The sequence below is a fragment of the Polypterus senegalus genome, chromosome 8, assembly GCF_016835505.1.
Source record: "Polypterus senegalus isolate Bchr_013 chromosome 8, ASM1683550v1, whole genome shotgun sequence".
Classification (NCBI taxonomy): domain Eukaryota; kingdom Metazoa; phylum Chordata; class Cladistia; order Polypteriformes; family Polypteridae; genus Polypterus; species Polypterus senegalus.
In genome coordinates this window covers 41,028,068-41,051,130 of record NC_053161.1, presented here as the reverse complement: position 1 = coordinate 41,051,130, position 23,063 = coordinate 41,028,068, and the positions used below count along the sequence as shown (strand labels likewise).

At 37.3% G+C, this 23,063-nt stretch overlaps 3 protein-coding genes across 4 annotated transcripts in view; 1 reads left to right on the top strand and 2 right to left on the bottom strand.

The window, feature by feature from the left end:
* Positions 1 to 922, bottom strand: part of napepld (N-acyl phosphatidylethanolamine phospholipase D) — a 77,972-nt gene extending 77,050 nt beyond the window's left edge. The window contains exon 1 of the mRNA XM_039761019.1: positions 796 to 922. The gene's annotated coding sequence lies outside the window, so the exon portion shown is untranslated. The remainder of the gene's footprint in view (positions 1 to 795) is intronic.
* pmpcb (peptidase, mitochondrial processing subunit beta) lies at positions 287 to 18,394 on the top strand. The gene is made up of 13 exons (XM_039761016.1): positions 287 to 397; positions 5,370 to 5,507; positions 9,440 to 9,526; positions 11,873 to 12,002; positions 12,223 to 12,421; positions 12,510 to 12,589; positions 13,572 to 13,684; positions 16,158 to 16,301; positions 16,553 to 16,713; positions 16,993 to 17,078; positions 17,207 to 17,295; positions 18,018 to 18,093; positions 18,178 to 18,394. Exons 1-13 carry the CDS (start codon positions 311 to 313, stop codon positions 18,240 to 18,242), a joined length of 1,455 nt encoding a protein of 484 aa, XP_039616950.1. The 5' UTR covers positions 287 to 310; the 3' UTR covers positions 18,243 to 18,394.
* The window catches only part of dnajc2 (DnaJ (Hsp40) homolog, subfamily C, member 2), a 48,166-nt gene continuing 43,426 nt past the window's right edge, over positions 18,324 to 23,063 (bottom strand). For both annotated transcript variants that reach the window (XM_039761014.1, XM_039761015.1), the window contains 4 exons: positions 21,975 to 22,075; positions 21,695 to 21,805; positions 20,009 to 20,163; positions 18,324 to 18,469 (listed from right to left, as the gene is read on the bottom strand). In XM_039761014.1, coding sequence (XP_039616948.1) covers positions 18,401 to 18,469; positions 20,009 to 20,163; positions 21,695 to 21,805; positions 21,975 to 22,075 — 436 coding nt within the window. In that variant the 3' untranslated portion in view covers positions 18,324 to 18,400. The remainder of the gene's footprint in view (positions 18,470 to 20,008; positions 20,164 to 21,694; positions 21,806 to 21,974; positions 22,076 to 23,063) is intronic.

The window sequence follows — 23,063 nt, the reverse complement described above, 5'->3', positions numbered from 1 at the left end:
ATTATTGTTTTGTTTTTTTTAATATTTTGCGACACTGTAGTGCAGTTGTTGGTACTGATGGCTCAAAGCTCTGATAATCCTGATTTGATTTGTAGCCTTGCTCTGTTCTTTTGAGTCTGCTGATATGGTACTCAAACACAAACAATTATATTGCATAAACACCCATTTGGGGCATCTAGGCGAAAAGCTTTACTGTACCGTTAGAGCACAAATCTCTCGGCCCTCGTTGACAGTAACAAGTTAATAAATGGGAACTTCTGTTTTAGTAGCCGAGCAAGTAAATCGGACCATTTTTCTCTGCGCACACGCCATGGCGGCTTCTTTTGCATGTTTGCTGAAAACATTTGGCAGAAAAGCAGTCTGGAAAGGTTTAACAAACTCCCGATATGCTGGCAGAGTAAGTAATGAAGGAGCACCTTATTTTAATTTTATCTGTTGGTGTGCAGTTCGAGTCTGCACTCAAGTGGATGGGCGCAGGGATTATTATTATTAAAATGATTGTGTGTGTTTACAACGTTACTAATTCAGAACAGTTAGAACTATGTTCAGAACGTCATGATATTCGTATTTGAAACAGATAGTATTGGAGGAGGACAGTTTTTTTAGTATTGCGCGATCATCGTTGAAGACATTTGTTGTTGTAAACTCAAGCCTCTCTTCTTTTTAGGTCATTCAAAGGACATGCGAGTAATGTCTTTCCTAATCACCAAACCAAATGCCTGATATTTGTTCCAGTGAACCAACAGCAGAGGGAAAGAGAAAACACCTGACGCATAGATTTTAAAAAGTACATACTGTAAATGTGGGGGATACTCCACGAAGCGCGGTGATGAAATAGGGTCCCGTTTTCCATTCGAAGCTCAGTCGGTCCAACGAACGCCAAGTGCTTCTCGTTAATTGACGATGGCTTCGGCAATCCGCGATTATGCGCGTACTCGTGAGATTTACGAGACCCCGAGACTCAATCAGAGCTCACAAAGCACAGTAGGAGGGTGCAATATCAATAGATTCCGTACCGATGTCTTTATAATAAGAACTTTTTTGAAAAGTTAAAGAGAATTTAATGTAAGTATCAGAAAGTAAAAGAACGTGTAACTGGGACAGTGGTGGGCTTTTCAGTGGTTTATCAGGAAGTAGCAATTGAGCTGTAATAACAGGAAATGTATCTGCCATTAGGAACGCTAGGGAGGCTTATCTCTACATTCTGTAAACTGCATCATCCCTGTCTTTAACTGCATCATAACCCCCTGGGCATAGGCACTTAGGCCCCTGTTTTGATTGCAAAACAGAAACATTATGGGCTCCTGGCCAGTGCCCATATGTTAAGACGGCCATGGTCGGTAAGACCTACCACTGTTGTGTAATCTGGAAACTTATTGATGATGTTAGAACTTATGCAGCCATTGAGTCAGCAGAATGAACAGAAATTGGCTAAGTACACAGCCCTGAGGGGCACCAGAGCTCACTGTAATGGTATTGGAAATGGTGTTTCCAGTGCAGACTGTCTGGGGTCATCCTGTCAGGAAGTCCAGGGTCCAGTTGCATAAGGAAGTGTTGTAGCCTACTGTTGCAGACTCAGCATCCCAATGAGCTTCTGAGAGATGATAGTGTTGACACCTGAACTAAGGTAAATGAAAAGCATTCTAGCTAGGGAATCCATTCCCGGGCTCCCATTTACCGGATTTCCCGGGCATTTTTCATTCCCGGGAAACCGAGAATGGCCAAGCTCGCATATATAGCATGTAAAAGTTTAAAAATCAACCAAGAAATAACATAGTTATAGTGGAAAACTGAAGACTTCATTGACGTCTGTCAGACAACAGCTCTGAACAGCAACTTGAAATTGCAATGCGTCAGTCTGTTGCATCCACATCATCTGTGCCAAGAAACTTGCCATCACAGAATGATGACAAGAAACTGGATGCATCAGTAACAGCTGAAATGGCGGTGTTTCACAGCAACGGCAAGAGCAGGCGTTGTTTAGAACAAGTGTATCAGTATCTGATGACTGTGCTGCCTGTTTCAGTAGAGGCAGAGTGTGCTTTCTCAGCGTCTGGTGTACTCTGCACAAAGTACTCTCTCACTTGGATGACCGCACGCTGGACAAGTCTTGCTTTCTACGCTCTTATTACCGCAACTAACTAGATCAGGGGTGCAGTTTTTCGGCTTATGAGCTACTTTTAAAATGACCAGTTGAAAATGAAAATGATCTTCCTACATTAAAAAGTGTGTGTGTGTGTGTGTATATATATATATATATATATATATATACTGAGTATACTTCATACATAAAATATATGTTGTTGTACCTTGCATAACTGAATAACCTTTATGGCACAATAACAATTCAATACATTTATCCTCACTACAGTATTTGGATTTAATAATCTTCATGTGGGGAAAAGGCTGACTTGCATAAATAAGTAGAGCCGAATAATGCAGTCAAGGAGCTTTCGAATTCAGCTGAGTGAAAAATGACGGCTGTCCAATTAACTGCAATTTTAGTTCCATCTCCTTTCTCTTTCTCAGATCGCTTTTCGGAAGGAAGTCAGTTTCCTTGTTTTTATGAACAGTTCGAAAGTGCCTTTCCACATTTTCCTTCTTTGGAATAACAATGATTGATTGACAGATCAGACATATGCACTTCGATTGTGAGAAAAAAAATCCTCTTCCAATTCCGCATCCAGCCCATACCCTCCCCCAAACAATTTTTTTTTAAATCCCTTCTTTAGCCGATATAAATTGGAAGGCTAACTAGATCACAGCTGGAGTTTTGCAGTACCTTACATGTTTGATCGTGCGTGCAGGATGACCAGTGTGTTAGAAGAAAAGAGATCTCAGACTGGCCGCCCTGTATGTCAATCAAGTGGCAAATGCCATAGGTAGGATATCTGATAGACTAACGTTTAAAAAAAATTTTTTGGACTGCAACGCAATCTACCTGCACTACCTTTGCGATCTTCTGGTCGATCGCGATCGATGCATTGGGTAACCCTGAACTAGATACATGTACTTACATGACGGCATGAACTGCTTGTAGATAAGGTTAGTCTTTTATTGGTGTCAACATATTGCAGTAGTTTTAATAAAAATAAGTGTCAGTCATTCTAAAACCGTTCACATGTGAGATGCCTGTGCACTGTGTCATCCCCGGGAGCCCGGGATTCCCGGGAATGGATTCCCTAATTCTAGCGTTCCGTTCAGATGAGATAGGGCCAGATGAAGAGTAGCTGATATGGCATCTACAGTGGAATGGTTCAGGCGATACTAGGAAGGGTCGTATGATGTGGGAAACCCATCTTTCAAATTGCCCAAGTCTAGCCTCTCGAGGTATTTCATGATGATAGTTCGGGTATGATGGTGGTAGTTATGAAGTGCTTGGGGATGACTTCCTGTCTAAGGAAATGTTGGTGTCTGTAAAGATATCTGGTTTGCACATTCCCTGAGCACTTGGCCAGGTATGTTGACTAGTCCAGCAGGTTTTGTGTGAGTTTATATTTAAAAAAGTTCTTCTCATGTCAGCAGTGGACATGCACAGTATCTGTTCCTCTTGAGGAGGGATACACTAACTTGCAGGTATGTTGTTCAGGCTTCAAAAAATAGAAGTTATTTAGAAGAAGATGCACCAACCCTACAGAGAGGTTCTTATAGTCTGTGATGACATGGGTTCTCTGCCACTTGTGCCATGTGTCACAGGTGTCCTGAAAGTGGCTGTGGATTTTCTTGTCATACTTGCTTAGCTGCTGTAATGTCCCGAGATAAGATAAGGTTTGCCGTGGCTATACAGAGATCTACCTTATCACCTGTTCTAAAGACATTATGGAGTTTTAACAATGCCTCCAATGTCACCCACAGTTTCTGATTTGCAAATGCTGTAATGGCCTTTGAGACAGTCACATTATCTATATACATGTTAATGAAGCCAGTAACTGATGATGAATGCTTAAGCCTCTTTTAAGTAATTTTGTATACTAGCCAACCCGCGGCGTAGCACTTCCTGAAAGACACAGTTGTCCAAATGTGGAGGGTTTGAGGATACAACTGTCAGTGAATGAAAAGTTGGAACTCTGGAGAGAGCAACATACAATTATCCGTGAGTGGCAGATACAAGCATATTTTTTTGAACGTTTGTGCCTTATTAATAGTCATTGCAAATGCCAATCTAACAGGAAATTGTCTGCTTGTAAAAGTAAAAGGTGAATTTGAATCTGATGGGGTCAGGGAAATCCGGGGAATAAGGACAGTTTGTGAGGTAGCAGATGTGATAGTCTTACACTCCAGTACTTGCAGTGAATGCTGGTAACAGAAAGTCTAGTGCCATTACAGAGACAGATCTCCTCAACCATGTGCAAATCCATTCAACACAAACATTTGTCTGCAGCCACGCTGATGTGACGTCACCTTCCCACTATCCTCTTACTGAAAAACATTTACAAACGCATTTCACACCGGAATTTCAATGCAACATTTGCTCAAAAACCTTCACGCTCCAGAAATATCTCAAAGCCCATTTAAACACACACTCCACTGAACAAACGCATTCCACACAGGTCTTTCAATGCACTATTTGTTTGAAAACGTTCCGACAGCAGAGATATCTCATTGCACATTTAAAATCACACTCCACTGAGCAAATTATACAATGTGAACACTGCCAGTAATGCTTCAAAACAACTCGTGCTCTCAAGAAGCACTTACAAACTGATTCCAATTCCTTTCAGTGTCAACTCGCAAACCCCATGCACAGTCATCGCATTCAGTTTCACGCTGCTTTTCAAGAAGATACCGCCATTCCCGTCCAAGAACATAACATTGGCCTACCTACTGCAGTATGTACTTCTTGCAATGCTCTTCATTGGCCATCAGAGGAGTTGCTGGGCTTGACCCTGTCGAGCGTATCCCATGGTCTTACACTTGGCGGGCGGGGCTCTCTGTCCTGCATGCGTCTTGCTTGCCCTTAGAGTTGGTGGGCGGGGCTCTGTCGAGCGTATCTCATGGTCTTAGAGTTGGTGGGTGGAGCTCTGAGAGTTGGTGGGCAATGTTCTCTGTCTTGCGCTCACTGTCTTGCTTGCCCTTAGTAAATTTTATATATATATATAGATATAGATATAGATATAGATAGATTGATTGATTCTTGGTCTCTTCATTACTCTCCTCCAGTTTCTTTATTAGTTTGTATTTAATACCTTGTTTAATGCTGCCTATACAGTATATAAATAATACAGTATATGTCTGAATTAGATAAGCAGGTTACATAAGGATGAATGTGTATTAGTCCATTTAAACATGAAGGTATTTGAGTAGAAGCATTTCATGGAATGATATAACTAATTAGGTTTTGTCCTCTCTTTATTTAAAAAAAAAAAAAGCCCATTTTTGGAATCAACAGATGGCGATCTACACAAGCAGCAAGTCAGGTGGTTTTAAATGTTCCAGAAACCAAACTGACATCATTGGAAAATGGACTGCGGGTGGCCTCTGAAGATTCAGGTCTCACAACCTGCACGGTGAGTGGAAAAAATGTTATATTTTTGAATGAACTGTACAGAATTAAAGTTGTGATTAGATCTGTAATAATGCCTCTACTGTCAAAACAGTTACTAACAATGTAAATATATTCTGAATAAGGAACATTTTTATCACGATAAAGTTAGCTGTAGCATTAACGTATGTTGATATTATAATACAATTTACTAGGGTGAGTGTCAATATTTTACTTTTTATATCAGTTACTTATCATAGTAAATCCCATAAAAGGTACCATGTAAAATAATGTTTTGCTGCATTATTACTCGAGTCGTATTGAGTTGTATTTTCGTATATAAATGTTTTTGTTATCGAGTTCTCCAATCTGTAGTGTAGCTCATTCATCCTGTTCCTCTTTTGATGATTGTAACTTACTGCAACCATCTATAAAATTTCAAAAACAACATTTGATAAATATGACAGATATTGCAGAATTCCCTTAATTCCTAAGGAGGGACACACTAATGTGTCAAGAGTAAATACATCTAAAAAGTATTATAGTTGTTTCAGTGCATACCTGCCAAGTATTTTGCCTTCAGTGCCATAAAACTGATTTAATAGGAGTATGGTACTTTCAAGTCTAAAAACATAGTATGCATATGTCATTAGACCCAAAGGCTAAAATATTTCTGAACTTAAAAAATATGACAAAGCAGTTGAAATACAGTGCATCCGGAAAGTATTCACAGCGCATCACTTTTTCCACATTTTGTTATGTTACAGCCTTATTCCAATTTGGATTAAATTCATTTTTTTCCTCAGAATTCTTCACACACCACCCCATAATGTCAATGTGAAAAAAAGTTTACTTGAGGTTTTTGCAAATTTTATTAAAAATAAAAAAACTGAGACAGCACATGTACATAAGTATTCACAGCCTTGGCCATGAAGCTCAAAATTGAGCTCAGGTGCATCCTGTTTCCCCTGATCATCCTTGAGATGTTTCTGCAGCTTAATTGGAGTCCACCTGTGGTAAATTCAGTTGATTGGACATGATTTGGAAAGGCACACACCTGTCTATATAAGGTCCCACAGTTGACAGTTCATGTCAGAGCACAAACCAAGCATGAAGTCAAAGGAATTGTCTGTAGACCTCAGAGACAGGATTGTCTCGAGGCACAAATCTGGGGAAGGTTATAGAAAAATTTCTGTTTCTTTGAAGGTCCCAATGAGCACAGTGGCCTCTTTCATCCGTAAGCAGAGGAAGTTCGAAACCACCAGGACTCTTCCTAGAGCTGGCCGGCCATCTAAACTGAGCGATCAGGGGCCTTAGTCAGGGAGGTGACCAAGAACCCGATGGTCACTCTGTCAGAGCTCCAGAGGTCCTCTGTGGAGAGAGGAGAACCTTCCAGAAGGACAACCATCTCTGTCTGCAGCAATCCACCAATCGGGCAAATATGGTAGAGTGGCCAGACGGAAGCCACTCCTTAGTAAAAGGCACATGGCAGCCCGCCTGGAGTTTGTCAAAAGGCACCTGAAGGACTCTTAGACCATGAGAAAGAAAATTCTCTGGTCTGATGAGACAAAGATTGAACTCTTTGGTGTGAATGCCAGGTGTCCCGTTTGGAGGAAACCAGGCACCGCTCATCACCAGGCAAATACCATCCCTACAGTGAAGCATGGTGATGGCAGCATCATGCTGTGGGCATGTTTTTCAGCGGCAGGAACTGGGAGACTAGTCAGGATAAAGGGAAAGATGACTGCAGCAACGTACAGAGACATCCTGGATGAAAACCTGCTCCAGAGCGCTCTTGACCTCAGACTGGGGCGACGGTTCATCTTACAGCAGGACAATGACCCTAAGCACACAGCCAAGATATCAAAGGAGTGGCTTCAGGACAACTCTGTGAATGTCCTTGAGTGGCCCAGCCAGAGCCCAGACTTGAATCCGATTGAACATCTCTGGAGAGATCTTAAAATAGCTGTGCACTGACGCTTCCCATCCAACCTGATGGAGCTTGAGAGGTGCTGCAAAGAGGAATGGGCGAAACTGGCCAAGGATAGGTGTGCCAAGCTTGTGGCATCATATTCAAAAAGACTTGAGGCTGTAATTGCTGCCAAAGGTCCATAGACAAAGTATTGAGCAAAGGCTGTGAATACTTGTGTACATGTGCTTTCTCAGTTTTTTATTTTTAATAAATTTGCAAAAACCTCAAGTAAACTTTTTTCACGTTGTCATTATGGGGTGTTGTGTGTAGAATTCTGAGGAAAAAAATGAATTTAATCAATTTTGGAATAAGGCTGTAACATAACAAAAAAAAGTGGAAAAAGTGATGCGCTGTGAATACTTTCCGGATGCACTGTATGTATCGACTGAGCAAGAGTACAGTATTTTATATTGCAAAACTTATGTAATATCTTTTCTTAATGTACCTGAATGCCTGTCATTTATGTAAAATGTTTAGGAGAATAATTTAATAGTGTCACCTATTAAAATAATAAACACAAATTTAAAAATGTAGACAGAATAAATTTTTACTGGAGTTGTGTTTCTTATGTCAGTAAAAGTTAACCCATGTAGCACAAAGCTACTGGTGGTGATAATCAAATACAAAGTGAGAGATATAATACACATTGGCTAGTATTCTTCAGTTACTGAGCAGATTTAACTTGTATAGTGTTTAATATATAACAAAGATTTTGTCAATGACTGAAAAATATAACCATTCAGATCGTGATCTGTTTACACAAATATTAAATTATTAAATAGAATACAGTATGTAGTAGGCTGTATAAGAAAAATTACCGTTGACATTTGTGTATATTCAGTTCAGTAATAAAATTAATTCCAACATTCAGTTGTCTTGTACTAAAGACAGCAGTAATGTGCCAACAAAAGATGGGGTGATTAAAACACCATACATTAAATGTAACATCAGTTGACAAACACTAGTGCAGCTGTCAATACGAATTGTGTGGAGGAGCCTTATAATCAGAAGGGGAAAATTGTCCAGAAGGAATACGAGTGCTAATGGTCCTATATTGCCTGCCAGAAGTGACTGTACAGGATAGAGAAGTTCTTTTATAATACCTTTACCCTTTCTACCATCATATACGTATCCTTAACAGAAAGGGCTGTGCGGTGTTAAAATTCTGACTGACCAGCTTCAGTAGTGCCTTGTGGTCATGACCTGAGCAAGTATTGTAGCAGAAGAAGAAATAAACATGCACGCTTCATGCGGTTTTTTATTTTTTTTTTAACCCTGCATTACAGGAAGCCTTTCACTGTCTTGGCAGCACTGGGTGTACGGCAAGATTGAACAGAGCATTTCCCATTACAGAACATGCTCACACATACGGGATCAACTCAGAATCACCGATTAGCCTTTTGGGATAACAAAGAAAATTCCATACAGATTCTTTAGCAGTGGAGTGTTGTACCGTGTTAGCCATAGATTGATACAGGAGAAAGTAGGGTGAAATGACACCTTTTATTGGCTAACTAAATAGATTAGAAATGCAAGCTTTTGAGGCAGGTAAGGCCCCTTCATCAGACAAGGTGTAAGAAAGAAACTGTAAAATACTCTCGCTTATATTGGGACAGCAAAGGGATTTTTTCCTTCAAAAAATCCCTTTGCTGTCCAATAGCTTGAGGACAGTTTCTTCTTACACCTGTCTGATGAAGACACCTGCCCATTGCATTCTATTTAGTTAGCCAATAAAAGGTGTCATTTCACCCTACTTTCTTCTATAAAGATTCTTTCAAACTCTACACAGGCAGTGCTGCAACAATTTCTAAATCTTTGTTGAAATATGAGGTCAAGAAAGAATGTTTATTGAAATAAACCATGAATATTATGTTTGTAAAGAAAATGTCTTGTTGATCTTTTGTTGACATCTGGTTATGACACTGTCAGTCATAGTGCAGGCTATTTCAATGTTATTGATGTCTTGGTGTGTCTGGTCATTTAAGGTTGGGCTTTGGATAGATGCTGGGAGTCGGTATGAAAATGAGAAGAACAATGGAACAGCTCATTTTTTGGAGCACATGGCTTTCAAGGTAAGTAGACTATCTGGGCATTGGCTCTTTAATATTTATATTTCTTTCTACTTGTATTCAGTTGTAGTATTCAGAGCAAGAAGATATTTTTCCCAGGACAGAATGCTTGGCAGAAAGAGCTATTAACTGGTCACTGCATTTCAAATAATCCACAGCTTTGTCAGTGTACAGTTTCATTGCAATTAAAATATTATTGTATTTAGTTTTTATGAAACGATATTAACAGAACTATGTCTGTAGTCTGTTCATGTAAGGTTAATTTACAGCCTGTGATATACTGTCTAAGCCATTGAATGTCCATTGCATAATTTTTAACATTAATTGGACCCTAAGTTTTTATTCAAGAATATTGATTCACATACAGTTAGGTCCATAAATATTTGGAGAGAGACAACTTTTTTCTAATTTTGGTTCTGTACCTTACCACAATGCATTTTAAATTAAACAACTCAGATGCAGTTGAAGTGCAGACTTTCAGCTTTAATTCAGTGGGCTGGACAAAAAGATTACATAAAAATGTGAGGCAACTAAAGTATTTTTCTAACACAATCCCTTCATTTCAGGGGCTCAAAAGTAATTGGACAATTGACTCAAAGGCTATTTTATGGGCAGGTGTGGGCAAGTCCGTCGTTATGTCATTATCAATTAAGCAGATAAAAGGCCTGGAGTTGATTTGAGGTGTGGTGCTTGCATGTGGAAGATTTTGCTGTGAACAGACAACATGCGGTCAAAGGAGCTCTCCATGCAGGTGAAAGAAGCCATCCTTAAGCTGCGAAAACAGAAAAAATCCATCTGAGAGATTGCTACAATATTACGAGTGGCAAAATCTACAGTTTGGTACATCGTGAGAACGAAAGCAAGCACTGGTGAACTCAGCAACGCAAAAAGACCTGGACGTCCACAGAAGGCAACAGTGGTGGATGATCGCAGAATCATTTCCATGGTGAAGAGAAACCCCTTCACAACAGCCAACCAAGTGAACAACACTCTCCAGGGGGTAAGCGTATCGATATCCAAGTCTACCATGAAGAGAAGACTGCATGAAAGTAAATACAGAGGGTGCACTGCAAGGTGCAAGCCACTCATAAGCCTCAAGAATAGAAAAGCTAGATTGGACTTTGCTAAAGAACATCTAAAAAAGCCAGCACAGTTCTGGAAAAACATTCTTTGGACAGATGAAACCAAGATCAACCTCTACCAGAATGATGGCAAGAAAAAAGTATGGAGAAGGTGTGGAACAGCTCATTATCCAAAGCATACCACATCATCTGTAAAACACGGTGGAGGCAGTGTGATGGCTTTGGCGTGCATGGCTGCCAGTGGCACTGGGACACTAGTGTCTATTGACGATGTGACACAGGACAGAAGCAGCAGAATGAATTCTGAGGTGTTCAGAGACATACTGCCTGCTCAAATCCAGATAAATGCAGTCAAATTGATTGGGCAGTGTTTCATGATACAGATGGACAATGACCCAAAACATACAGCCAAAGCAACCCCGGAGTTTATTAAAGCAAAGAAGTGGAAAATTCTTGAATGGCCAAGTCAGTCACCTGATCTTAACCCAATTGAGCATTCATTTCACTTGTTGAAGACTAAACTTCAGACAGAAAGGCCCACAAACAAACAGCAACTGAAAGCCGCTGCAGTAAAGGCCTGGCAGAGCATTAAAAAGGAGGAAACCCAGCATCTGGTGATGTCAATGAGTTCAAGACTTCAGGCTGACATTGCCAGCAAAGGATTTTCAACCAAGTATTAGAAATGAACATTTATTTCCAGTTATTTAATTTGTCCAATTACTTTTGAGCTCCTGAAATAAAGGGATTGTGTTAAAAAAGTCCTTTAGTTGCCTCACATTTTTATGCAATCTTTTTGTTCACCCCACTGAATTAAAGCTGAAAGTCTGCACTTCAAATGCATCTGAGTTGTTTCATTTAAAATTCATTGTGGTAATGTAAAGAACCAAAATTAGAAAAAAGTTGTCTCTGTCCAAATATTTAAGGACCTAACTGTAACTGCTCCTTTAATGTGACCTGCTCTTGAAATAGTATCTCCTATTCTGTCAAAGACATAAGCATGCATAAACTGTATATAATTTTGAAGAGGATCAGCTCATTGCTTGCATGGTTTGTGTAGGATGAGGTGTGAACAATAGTCTGTATTTTTTAATACTGTACTTATGACTTAGTAATCAAGTCTGGCACATTAAGTGTTATTTTAATCTTTTAGCCGGGTTTCTGGTTTGAAAGCAATAGTTACCTACAGCCTTTTCTCTTTAAAGTCCTTATGACCAGTGCTGAACGTAACATTTTAAAACCTTTTTGTTTTTACTTTTTTCTTGTTCAGGGCACAAAGAAACGTTCACAACTGGACCTTGAGCTTGAAATTGAGAATATGGGTTCTCATTTAAATGCCTATACATCCAGAGAACAAACTGTTTATTATGCTAAGGCATTCTCCAAAGACCTACCTAGAGGTATGAGAAATGGAACAGAGGCATGCACATGTAGGCTTCCAAGCTTATACAGTAGGTGATGGATGTGGTATAAAAGAATGTCATTTATTTGAAAAGGCCTAAGATGCAGTCTGTGACGTTGGCTTTGAAGTTCAGTTTCTGTTTAAGCAGTTTACAGGTTCTAGTTCTCTTTTTAATTTAATATTATATAAAATATTTAAATAACATTTGTGCATTGCAGCTGTGGAAATACTGGCAGATATTATCCAGAACAGTACCCTGGGAGAAGCTGAGATTGAACGTGAGCGAGGGGTTATACTTCGAGAGATGCAGGAAGTTGAGACAAACCTGCAGGAAGTTGTTTTTGATTATCTTCATGCAACAGCCTATCAGAGCACTGCTCTGGGTCGTACAATACTTGGGCCAACTGAAAATATTAAGTATGTCCAAATGAAAAAGGTCGGAAGAAATAACATATTTAATCTTTCATGTTGATGTATTTGGTAAGATTATGTATTTGCTTTACAGATCTATAAATCGGAATGATCTTGTGGAATACATCACAACACACTACAAAGGGCCTCGGATTGTATTGGCTGCTGCTGGTGGTTAGTATCTCCATTCATCTATTTTGAAATATATCTCTTTTCATTTTATGGTAATGTTTTAAATAGTAAATATAAACAAATTTTTTTTGTTAATGTTTTATTTTAGAATACTTTAAAAATTAGATCAAAATGAATGTGCAACACAGTTCACTTAGCATGGTTTTGAGTTTTGAATCAGTTTTATTAAGGAGCTAATGATTTAACTCTTAGCTTCAGGAAGCACTTTAAAAGTCTGTACTTGTGTTAAATACTTGTTTATTAAACCTTCTGAAGTACAGAATTATACCCAAAATATGTTAATAATAGTTAATATAAATAAAAATAGATTTGGCCCATCTGCATTGAAATATCAGGATATTGATCATCACAAGCAAAGTCACAGTCAGTACTGTCAAGGTATCAACTAGTATGCAAGACTTCTTGAACTCTCTATCATGATTATGTTAGTTACAAAAATGTTTTGCTAATGTGAGTGAATCTTCAAAGAAGCTAATGAATTTTAAAAAGTGCAGATTTACTATATTTTTTAGCTTCCACTCTTTCATATCCATGAAAGGTAAAAAAAGACGTTAACTCTTATTACATTCCATGTCTGACAAACACTCCATTTAAAACCATGCAGTGATGTATTGTTATTACCTATAGTTCAAATGTAAGCAGAAAATAAGTGCATTTTGAACTACTTAAGTAAATTGAAAAAAAAATCATGCCAACACCTGATGTACTGCACAAGCACTACTGCAGCACCAGACAAAGTGAGTATGTACTGTTGTACACAGTTGGTAAGATGGACTTCTTAAGGAAGAAGGGGCTTGCTTAAGCTTGTCTTCCTTTATACGATTAGCCAACATTACAATTGTTGGGAATATAACTTTATATACATTAATAAGTCAGTATTTCTGTAAGTATGAATATCCTCTTTAACCATGTTTTATGCCATATGTCAGTATTTTACTTACCTGTTAATATATTTTTATATTAGGTGTATCTCACAGTGAGCTGATTGATCTTGCCAAGTATCACTTTGGTAATTTACCTTCAACATATAAAGGTGATGCTCCAGCCCTTCCTCCATGCAGATTCACAGGAAGTGAGGTTTGTAGAATTTACCATGAGAATAATTCCACTTTTAAACCTTGATAGGTTTAACTTGGTTTTAATGAAAGGCTATCAGATGTGCAAATACAACTAGTATACAGAGCTTATATTTTAATCTATTCCTTTCAAACAAATGTATTAATGCCCTATAAATGACTGTTTTCAACTGTGTAATAGTAATTGCTCTTCCGCTTTGAAAAGTGTTTTAAGTTACAATGCACTGCAGTGTGATAGTCCAGGTTACTCCATGCTTATCACTTCTGAGAGCCTCTTCAACCCGAAACCATTGATAGTCATGTATCAAGATGAGCCAGGCAAATAAGGACACGCACATTCAGCAAGGGGTTGGTGAAAAAAGTGTCGGTGCTTTTATTAAAACCAAACAGTTTAGTGCTTAACGTTGTCTCAATAAATAATCAATAAAATCTGTAATGTAAAGTTAAAAATGATCATATAATCCATTCAAATGAGGTCAGAATCATAAGCAGCTCTTTAAAAAATTGCAAGCCCTGGTGCAACCTTCTTAAAATCTGATGTCTCTTCCGGTCACCTGTCACGGTCTACTCAGCCCTTACTGACACCTGCTGACAAGTTCAGCCATCCTCCATATGGGCTTGTGCCCTAGCTATCTCAATCGATCACTTCTGGGGTGCCGCAATCCTGATTCGTGTCCCATGTTGCTGTCCGTCTGTATTTGTACATACCCATGAACCCTGCTTTGTCTCCCATCCGCTGTCACCACACAACCTTCAGGTGGGTCCACTTGCAACATTCGGTTGCTCCAGGAATGCTCAGCAGAAGCAACCCTCAGCCCCCTATTGAGCGTTGGCCACACACACCTCTGCTACATCTAACTTTCCCGAATGCCTGCCTCTACTCAACATTGTACCAACTTCTCCCAATCAACCCCAGAGTGAAACATGTTTGTGCCACCTGTACCTGACTGGAGCCCTCACTTCTTGACACGTGATTATTTATTTAAACATGGTACTTTTCCATGGACTTCTTGTCTCATGCAGGACCAAATTTCAAAGCATACATACTTAATTTTCCTGTATCATTACTTAGGAGTTTCATATTTTAACTGTGAAGGGTTCAATTTTCTGTTTGTCTTGCAATATAAGATGATAAGAAATCTAAATCCATTTAGTCCATCAAAATCGTTTGTCCAGCTTACCATGTCTTTGTGGTAAATGAGATGATGATATGCCAGGGAACAGTGAATAATGTTTTAAGCTACAGTGTGATGTTTTCTGCTGCCTACCTGGCAGGAGACGTTGGGCAACTTATGATTTAAATGAATTTCAAGTAGTAGTTACTTCAGTTTTACACTGAACTGGGATGTTGGGGACTTGTTTATGCAAAAAAAAAAAACAAGTGTGTGTTGTGTTCAAACTAAATATTTTCCTATTAATTTGGTTAAATAATCACTGATTGAAAATAATTTTTGCAAGAAACCACTCCTCTTTTACCAGGCAGATGCGCTATATCATAAGTAACAAGAATTCCGTTCTGACAAGCAGGCACCATCTAATCTTAACATTAAATTAAAGAATAAGAGGACTTTTTCTGGAAACTGATTTTTATTGAAGCAGTCTTAATGTGTATGAATAATGCTAAGTTGATGCAATAGTATATTAAATTTGTGATAGCATGATTTCACTTGCGTTAAGAAAATATACTGTATATGAGGGGTGATCAAAAAGCTGAGCCTGAACCTGAAAGCAGTATTCTATGGTGTTTGTGTTGTAGGTGGCTAAAGATTTTCTCCTTTTTAATAAAATAGGCCACATTTATTGTTGCAGAACCAAGTCAACACAGCTGACATTAAACTGCAATATCAAGTATTGTGCTGTCATTTAATTTGTATTGGGAGAAAGTGATAAACCTTTGGACGTTCAATTGACATGTGCCAAAAGATCTACACAGCTGCCATGCTGTTTTGATGGACAAAAACACCAAAACATTCAGTGAAGAGCAGCAACAAAAGCTGTTGCCCATCCTCATTCTATTATTTGACAGTATTCTTGCTTTTATGTGATGGGTTGGTGCCTTAAACTGGCTTCAAAGAGAGGCCACACCATTTCCTCCAGACCAGACTCTGTGTCACTAAATCTGTTCCTCCCTCTGATGTGCTTCCTTGGTTGGGGCACACTATACAAGGAAGAGTGGCTGAATAAATAAGACAAACCATTTTGAGTGGCATGTCATGAACACGAGAGCAATGTTCACAGGAAAATACCATAAACCCTTTTTTTAAACCAGGTTTTCTAATTGATAACACTCTTAACGTTTTGATTTCCCCTCATATACGTAATTGTTGCAGACTTCTGCAAAGGTTAGTGTATATAGCATTCCTACATTTTTATAATAAAATGCATATATTATTTTAAGAACCTCTGTCAAACTAGCAGTAAACTGCTATTTTTACAGAGATTACAAGTATATATCTGCTCCTGTTTTGAATCAGATTCGCGTCAGAGATGACAAGATGCCTTTGGCTCACATTGCCATATCCATAGAAGCCGTTGGCTGGTCTCACCCTGACACAATTCCTCTAATGGTAGCTAATACACTCATTGGAAACTGGGACCGATCGTTTGGAGGTGGTGTGGTGAGTGACGTCCCTTATGAAATTAAATTATAGAGGATTGGGAAGATGCAGAAAAGTATGTTTTAGTTATTCAAGCTAACCAAAGTAGTTTTTAAAATAACTGAATATATAATACAGGATTTAAATCTCACATTTTACTAGAATGCTGGGGAATGATAAAATCAGCAATAACAGCTTAATTTAGTATACTGAGAAATGAAAAACATTGTGTGGATTTAAAGCGTTTTTCTTTTTCATTTTCTTCTCCAAAGAATTTGTCCAGCAAACTGGCCCAGATGGCCTGTCAAGGAAACTTGTGCCATAGTTTCCAGTCCTTTAACACTTGTTACACCGACACTGGACTCTGGGGTCTATATATGGTCTGTGAGCCAAATACCATTGAGGATATGATGCACTTTACTCAGAGAGAATGGTATGGTGTTTATTTCTATATGTAGATATTTTGATGTTCTAATAAATGTGTTGGCTTCAGTGAAGCTGCACTGAAATCAAATGACTTTGCAGCTTCCATATCTACACCATATAAAAAGGCTATATGATACTGACAGGATTTGTAGGTTCTTTAAACTTTTAATACTTTAAGGTCATACATAAGCAAAGATATGACAAGGACACAAAGTGCAAGCTCACTTTACAGTTACAAATTTTGCCACATAAAATTCTATGTTAACTTTTTTTTTTATCCTTTTAGGATGCGCCTTTGCACAAGTGTTACTGAAAGTGAAGTTGTAAGGGCCAAGAACCTTTTAAAAACAAATATGCTATTACAACTTGATGGTAAGGTATCTTTATTGATAGGACTTTATCAAAATATAAACATGACTTGTTCATCGCCACCTCTGCTTTAAATTTGAGCATCTAAAACAAACCAGGATGTCAACTGAGTAGTGTCAGCTTTTTCACAGGATCCACTCCTATCTGTGAAGATATAGGCCGACAGATGTTGTGTTATGGTCGCAGAATTCCACTTCCCGAACTTGAAGCTAGAATTGAGGTAAGTGTACCTTCATTGGTTCCATTAGGATTTGCACCTACTTGATGTGTCAATATAAAATGGTAAACTGAATTATTTTTGGGAAATTTTTTTTATTATTTGATTGCTCTTTACTTAGAAAACAGTTATAGATACAGTAAATAGTTCATCAGGCACCAATTTGGTATTTACTCTCTTTGCTGCAGGAACAAGTAAGCTCCTTGTTAAGCTTTGTCAATTTCGGACTCATACATTTATACAGAAGAATTGATTAAATCAAAACAGTATGTGACCAGTATATTTTATAATCTTTCAGAAGGCTTAAATCTGACGTTATGAGAAATGCCTGTAACAATTAGTGCCAATTTATATCATAAAAAGATGCAGAATGTCAGTATATTATTGTGAGAAATATGGTACATATTTTACTGACTACAAGAGTACAAAAAAATGTTTGTGTGATCTAACAAGAATGGACTGAGGGAACAACATGAAGTGAAAATGGTTTTGAGTAGTCCTTCAATGAACAAGATTAGGGCTACAAGCAGCTACTGGTAGTCTTCCACATTTGCAAAGATGGTAAAGTAAAAACAACTGCACTCTGGATTAAGAGAAGTCAGTCAGTTCAGGTCATTTAAGCAAATTGTCAATGGGAAGTATTACTTGGTGATTTCCTGCAGTTGTAAACTTTTTTCTTGTGCCTTGTTTGAAATAATCAGATTTTGTTTCTGTCCTTGTTGCAGGCAATAAACTCTAAAACCATTAGAGAAGTGTGTTCTAAATACATTTATGATAAATGCCCAGCAATAGCAGCCGTTGGTATGTACTAGTTTATTTAAGTGGAGCTTTGTATGCCTTTTGACTGTCAACTAATTTTTTTTTTCTTTTATTTAAATAATTTAGGTCCTATAGAACAGCTTCCGGACTACAACAGAATTCGAAGTGGGATGTATTGGCTACGAACCTAAAATAAAACTAATATTTATTATAGCATTATGCAGATTACATCCATCTTAACCACTGCTTAGAGTCAAAAAACATTCAAATACTTCAGTTCAGTTTGTATTTTTATTATAAAATAAAGACAAACACACAACAATAAAAGGTCACTGGTTGTTTACACTTGTCATTTTTTACTTTTAGCAGTGACTTGCTCCTGTGCAGCTTTTTTGGCTTTAACCATCTCAACAAGCTCCTGTGTAAAAAGGGAAAACAAAATTACAAACGTTAGCATTCACAGAATGCCATTGAGAATTCTAATGTACATTTAACATGCTGTATGGCATATTAGCCCAGTTATTAAAACTGATTTACAAAATTATTCTATTCTAAATACAAATGTATTTTTGGATAAAAGGATTTAGGAGATGCATGAAACATTTTCATTTAAAATAAATATTTTAAAAACAATTTGTGGAATTTTCAATCTATTTTATTATAATAAATTAATTGTTGACCCTGTTGAAAAGGTTTTTGTAGTCTAAACATTTATGTTTTAAGGTGCTGTTTGTTTGCATTAAAATATTTTAAACTAGTTACGTTTTTCAACAACAAAAAAACAACTCTGGGATATATAATGTACTCCATAATGTTTAGGATAAAGACAGATTTTTCCTTGATTTACCCTTCTGCTGTACAGTTTACAATTACAAATCAAACATTGCAGATTTTCATTGATGGATATTTGCATACATTTTGGTCACACCATATGGAAGGTGGTACGCTCAGTTGTAATTATTCTGGGTGACTGGCTTGGCCATTTAAGAATTTTTTTCCATTTTTTGTTTTGAAAAACTGCATTGTTGCCTTATCAGTATGTTTGGAATAATTGTCTTGTAGGATGAAGTGCCAGCAATGAGTTTGGAGGCCTTTACTGGAACTTGAACCACTCTCATCACATCAGCAATTATACCATCAATGAAGAGAAGTGTGCCACAACCTTTGGCTAAATTTAAGACTACAGAGACATTAAAAATGGAGCTATCTGGAATCAAACTATCCTTTTGGAATTCTAGAATCAATACTCCTCTGGTGATATTAACATAAAAAATGAATACCCATATAAGTTAACTTCCTTAGTGTTAAGACTGTAAAAACAGAGCTAAAAGTGTTAGTCCCAAGTGTCAGTTGGCAATGGTATAGATGCATCTCGCATAAGTCCCCAGGTTTACTGGACTGTAAAAGTTCCAACAGCGTTAGTGCTGAGCGTTACTTGGGCAACAGTATAAGAATGTCTTGTGTAAGTAAAAGGCCCGAGTGTTACCCGGGCAACAGTGAAAGACATGTCTTCTCCTAGCCTTATACTGGCATTTCAGAAGAACAAATTATCACCAGTGATGACGAAGTGAATGTCTTCAGGCAGTGAAACCAAAAGTGGCACAAATGTTGTTATCCATCGTTGTTTGTATCATGATTATATTTTCAACACTTCTACTAACTTTGTACTTCTAGTGTTTTGCACATTTTACATTTTAATATGAGATTTAATAAAAATGTAATTTTTCAAGCCAAAAAAATAATCAATGCTTTGGAGGTTAAAACCTACTCTAATTCAAAATATTCAAATACATGGGAGATATACAAGGAGTGCCAGAGTTCATAATTGAGTTTATAACCCTAGTTAAGTTCATAATAGCTTAGTAAGAAGCATCAATATTGTAGCACACAGAATCGTATTTTACTTCCATTAACCACTATGAACAAAGAAACTTTTTATAGATGTGTGTTACTATACCTTGTACCGCTTCATGCAGTCCTTCTTTGACCTACTAGGAACAGCTTCTGCAATTTTTTCCCATCTTTCTGGGGTATTCACTGGAAAGGTTTTTAATGCTTGTTCTAAAAGTTTTTGCTCCTCTGTTGTCCATGGAGCTGCATCTGCACTTGCAGCTAAGAAACAAAATACACAATATTTTTAATTTTGAATTATTTAAATTTTAAAACAGGCTTCTACTGTGACATTAAGTAAAACATCTGCTAAGCAAAAAAACTGAATTTCCAAAATTACAAAATGTGAAGAGAAATAAGTTTACATTTACTTATTGGACCAACGCCTTTATCCAAAATACACTTTCTAAACAATTAGGCTAAACACATTACATTTCCTCAAGATAATTGAGCTGGCCTACTAAACCAGAAAATTAATGATTAATAGTGTTGGAGAGTACATAATTGTTAACAGTTTAAAGACTTTACAATTACTCTTGGTATCAGTATTCTTAGACCAACTGCAATGGCAAGGTAACATGCTACTATCTAAATTAACAAACTATAATTGACACTACCTACATATAACCAACAATTTTACACGCTTCATTGTGTATAACAATTTCAAGTTTAGTTTTGAAGGATGGCCTGTTCTAATAAGAGTGTGTGCTGTGATGAACCTTCCTTCTTTCTGATGATGCATCCAACTGTGCTTAACAGGACATTAAAATTCTTCACAATTTTTTGCAACCATTTCCTGCATTTTAATGAATTTGTCTCTCACATTAGCAGAATGCTCCTTTGTCTTCATTTTTGCAGTGACTGTCCAACAAAGCCTATGACCCTTAAAATGGGTGCTTTTTGTATCCGGGGAGATATATTGGACTCAGAAGTAGTGCCTAATTTATTTTAATAATTAATTAATAATTTTTTAATAATGCCACTAAGTAAAATACTACAGCTATAGAGAAACATACTCCCACAGCTGCATAATCAAGTAGTAAAATAAATTTTGCTCAAAAATCAACAGAACAAGAGTTATTAAACAGAAAAACTGCTCTATATTGGACTGTTTACAGCTACACCTTGTATTGGCTTTGCATGGTGAAAATCCCACAGCACCCCCTGTGTTTGCTGAAAACACTTAGGAAGTGTACAGCAAGTGCAGGGACAAGAAAGCACAAGCATATAGCATCTATATCAACAGCCTTGTTCTTCTGATAAGTGAAAGTGTACATACTACATATGCTATATAATGTGAAAGAACTATGACTTGTAATTATTTATAACAGTTTGTTTCTTTTATATAAAAATACACTATTAAAACTCTGTAAGACTAACAACAATTCAAGTCCAGGAGTCTTCATCTGAAGGTGACAAGTGCAATATAAACCATAATCCATCATTCCCCTCTTAAGAAAATGCAGTTTCTTCGGGACAATCTACAGACCACATAACCAAAAATAAAACTTCCTTTCTAGCACCTTGAAAAAGATATGTGCTATATGAGATCTCAATTTTTTATGTTGGGGTGCTGTGCGTATATCTATTGATAGGTGGAGGAAAAAAAAAAAAAAAAAGGTTTGCAGACATTGCCATTCTGTTACTTTTTTGTGTAGTAAATAAAGGTAAACAAAATATGGTTAAAATAACCAAGGATTACCCCATAACCCCCACCCCCAAACCCTGACCGATAGGTGGCCTTCATATTTACCATCAAATCTTTCAGAAGGCACTGCATTATCGACATTTTGAGGCACGGCATTGTGCTCCTTCTTAAATTTCTCAAAAGCTTTCTTGTTGATTTCATCCTTCTGATGAGGATCTACAACGAAACAACTGTCTGTTAAAACTATATGCAATTTTTCTTTACCCAGACAATATATTTGAAAATAATGCATATATTTATCTTACAATACATAACATTAAGTTATTAAAATGTAATGTACATCACTGCATTTTGTTAAATCAGTTTAAAATTTTAATATACATACCTAATTTTTGTAAATTCTTGGCTTTATTTATGACATCTTTAGCATTTCTTTTGATACCACTAGTAGAGTGCAAATTCATGTAATTTGCAATGACTTCCCACCTAAGCAGAACAAAGACAGAATAGCATTTTTAGTAATTTCAGAAGAAAAACTTTGCTACTTAAAATTGCAAAACAATCTTCTTGATGAAATAATTTTTCTTCCTCTCCTCCCACTCTCAAACTCTTTACACTTTGTTGTTCGTGGTTTTCTCTAATTTTACTGTATAGTACACATTCATCAGTTATGTTTCACACCTTACAATCCTTACAATTTAATAGCCTGTTTAAGTTTGCTCACTGTCTTCTTTGAAACCTCTGAATGTGATTTTTTTTTTTAGGGTACTACTTTAATTAATATCTTATTCAATGAAAATAAAATCACAATATAGCAGGCCTGTTTAATCCAGTTCAGGTCCACAGCTTATCCTGGCAGTTTTGGAGCAATGCAGAAAGCAACCCAGGACAGCGTGTTGCTCTGTCACAGGACACATGCAGCCATGTAAAGTATACTCACACTGGGCCAATTTAACATATCTAAATAACCCAACCTGCATGACTTAGATGACACCATGGAATTGGTGGTCAAAATAACCTGAGAAAAAACACACACAAACATGGGGAGAAATATGGAAACTCCTCAGGCAGCTACCTGGCATGCAGAGCTGTGGAGCCGATACATAAAACCTCCAACTCCTCTATAACTTAAGGCAATATACAGTCCCGGTCATAAGTTAAAAATCATTTCAAGCAATATAATGGCTATTATACACACATCTAGATGAAAAAAATGTATGAATTTCTATCAAAAACAAGAAACTTTCTGGATGACCAGAAACTTTTGAACGAGAGTGTATATTTACTACGTTGAATGAAAGTACTCAACATAGAAGGCATTTTATTACTGCCAGTATGACTCATCAGGCTACTGGTTTTAAAGGCTGTAGCAATGCCACTGTGGCTCATCTATACTAATAAAAGGCAAAGCCCTCACTCACTCACTCACTCACTCACTGACTCATCACTAATTCTCCAACTTCCCGTGTAGGTA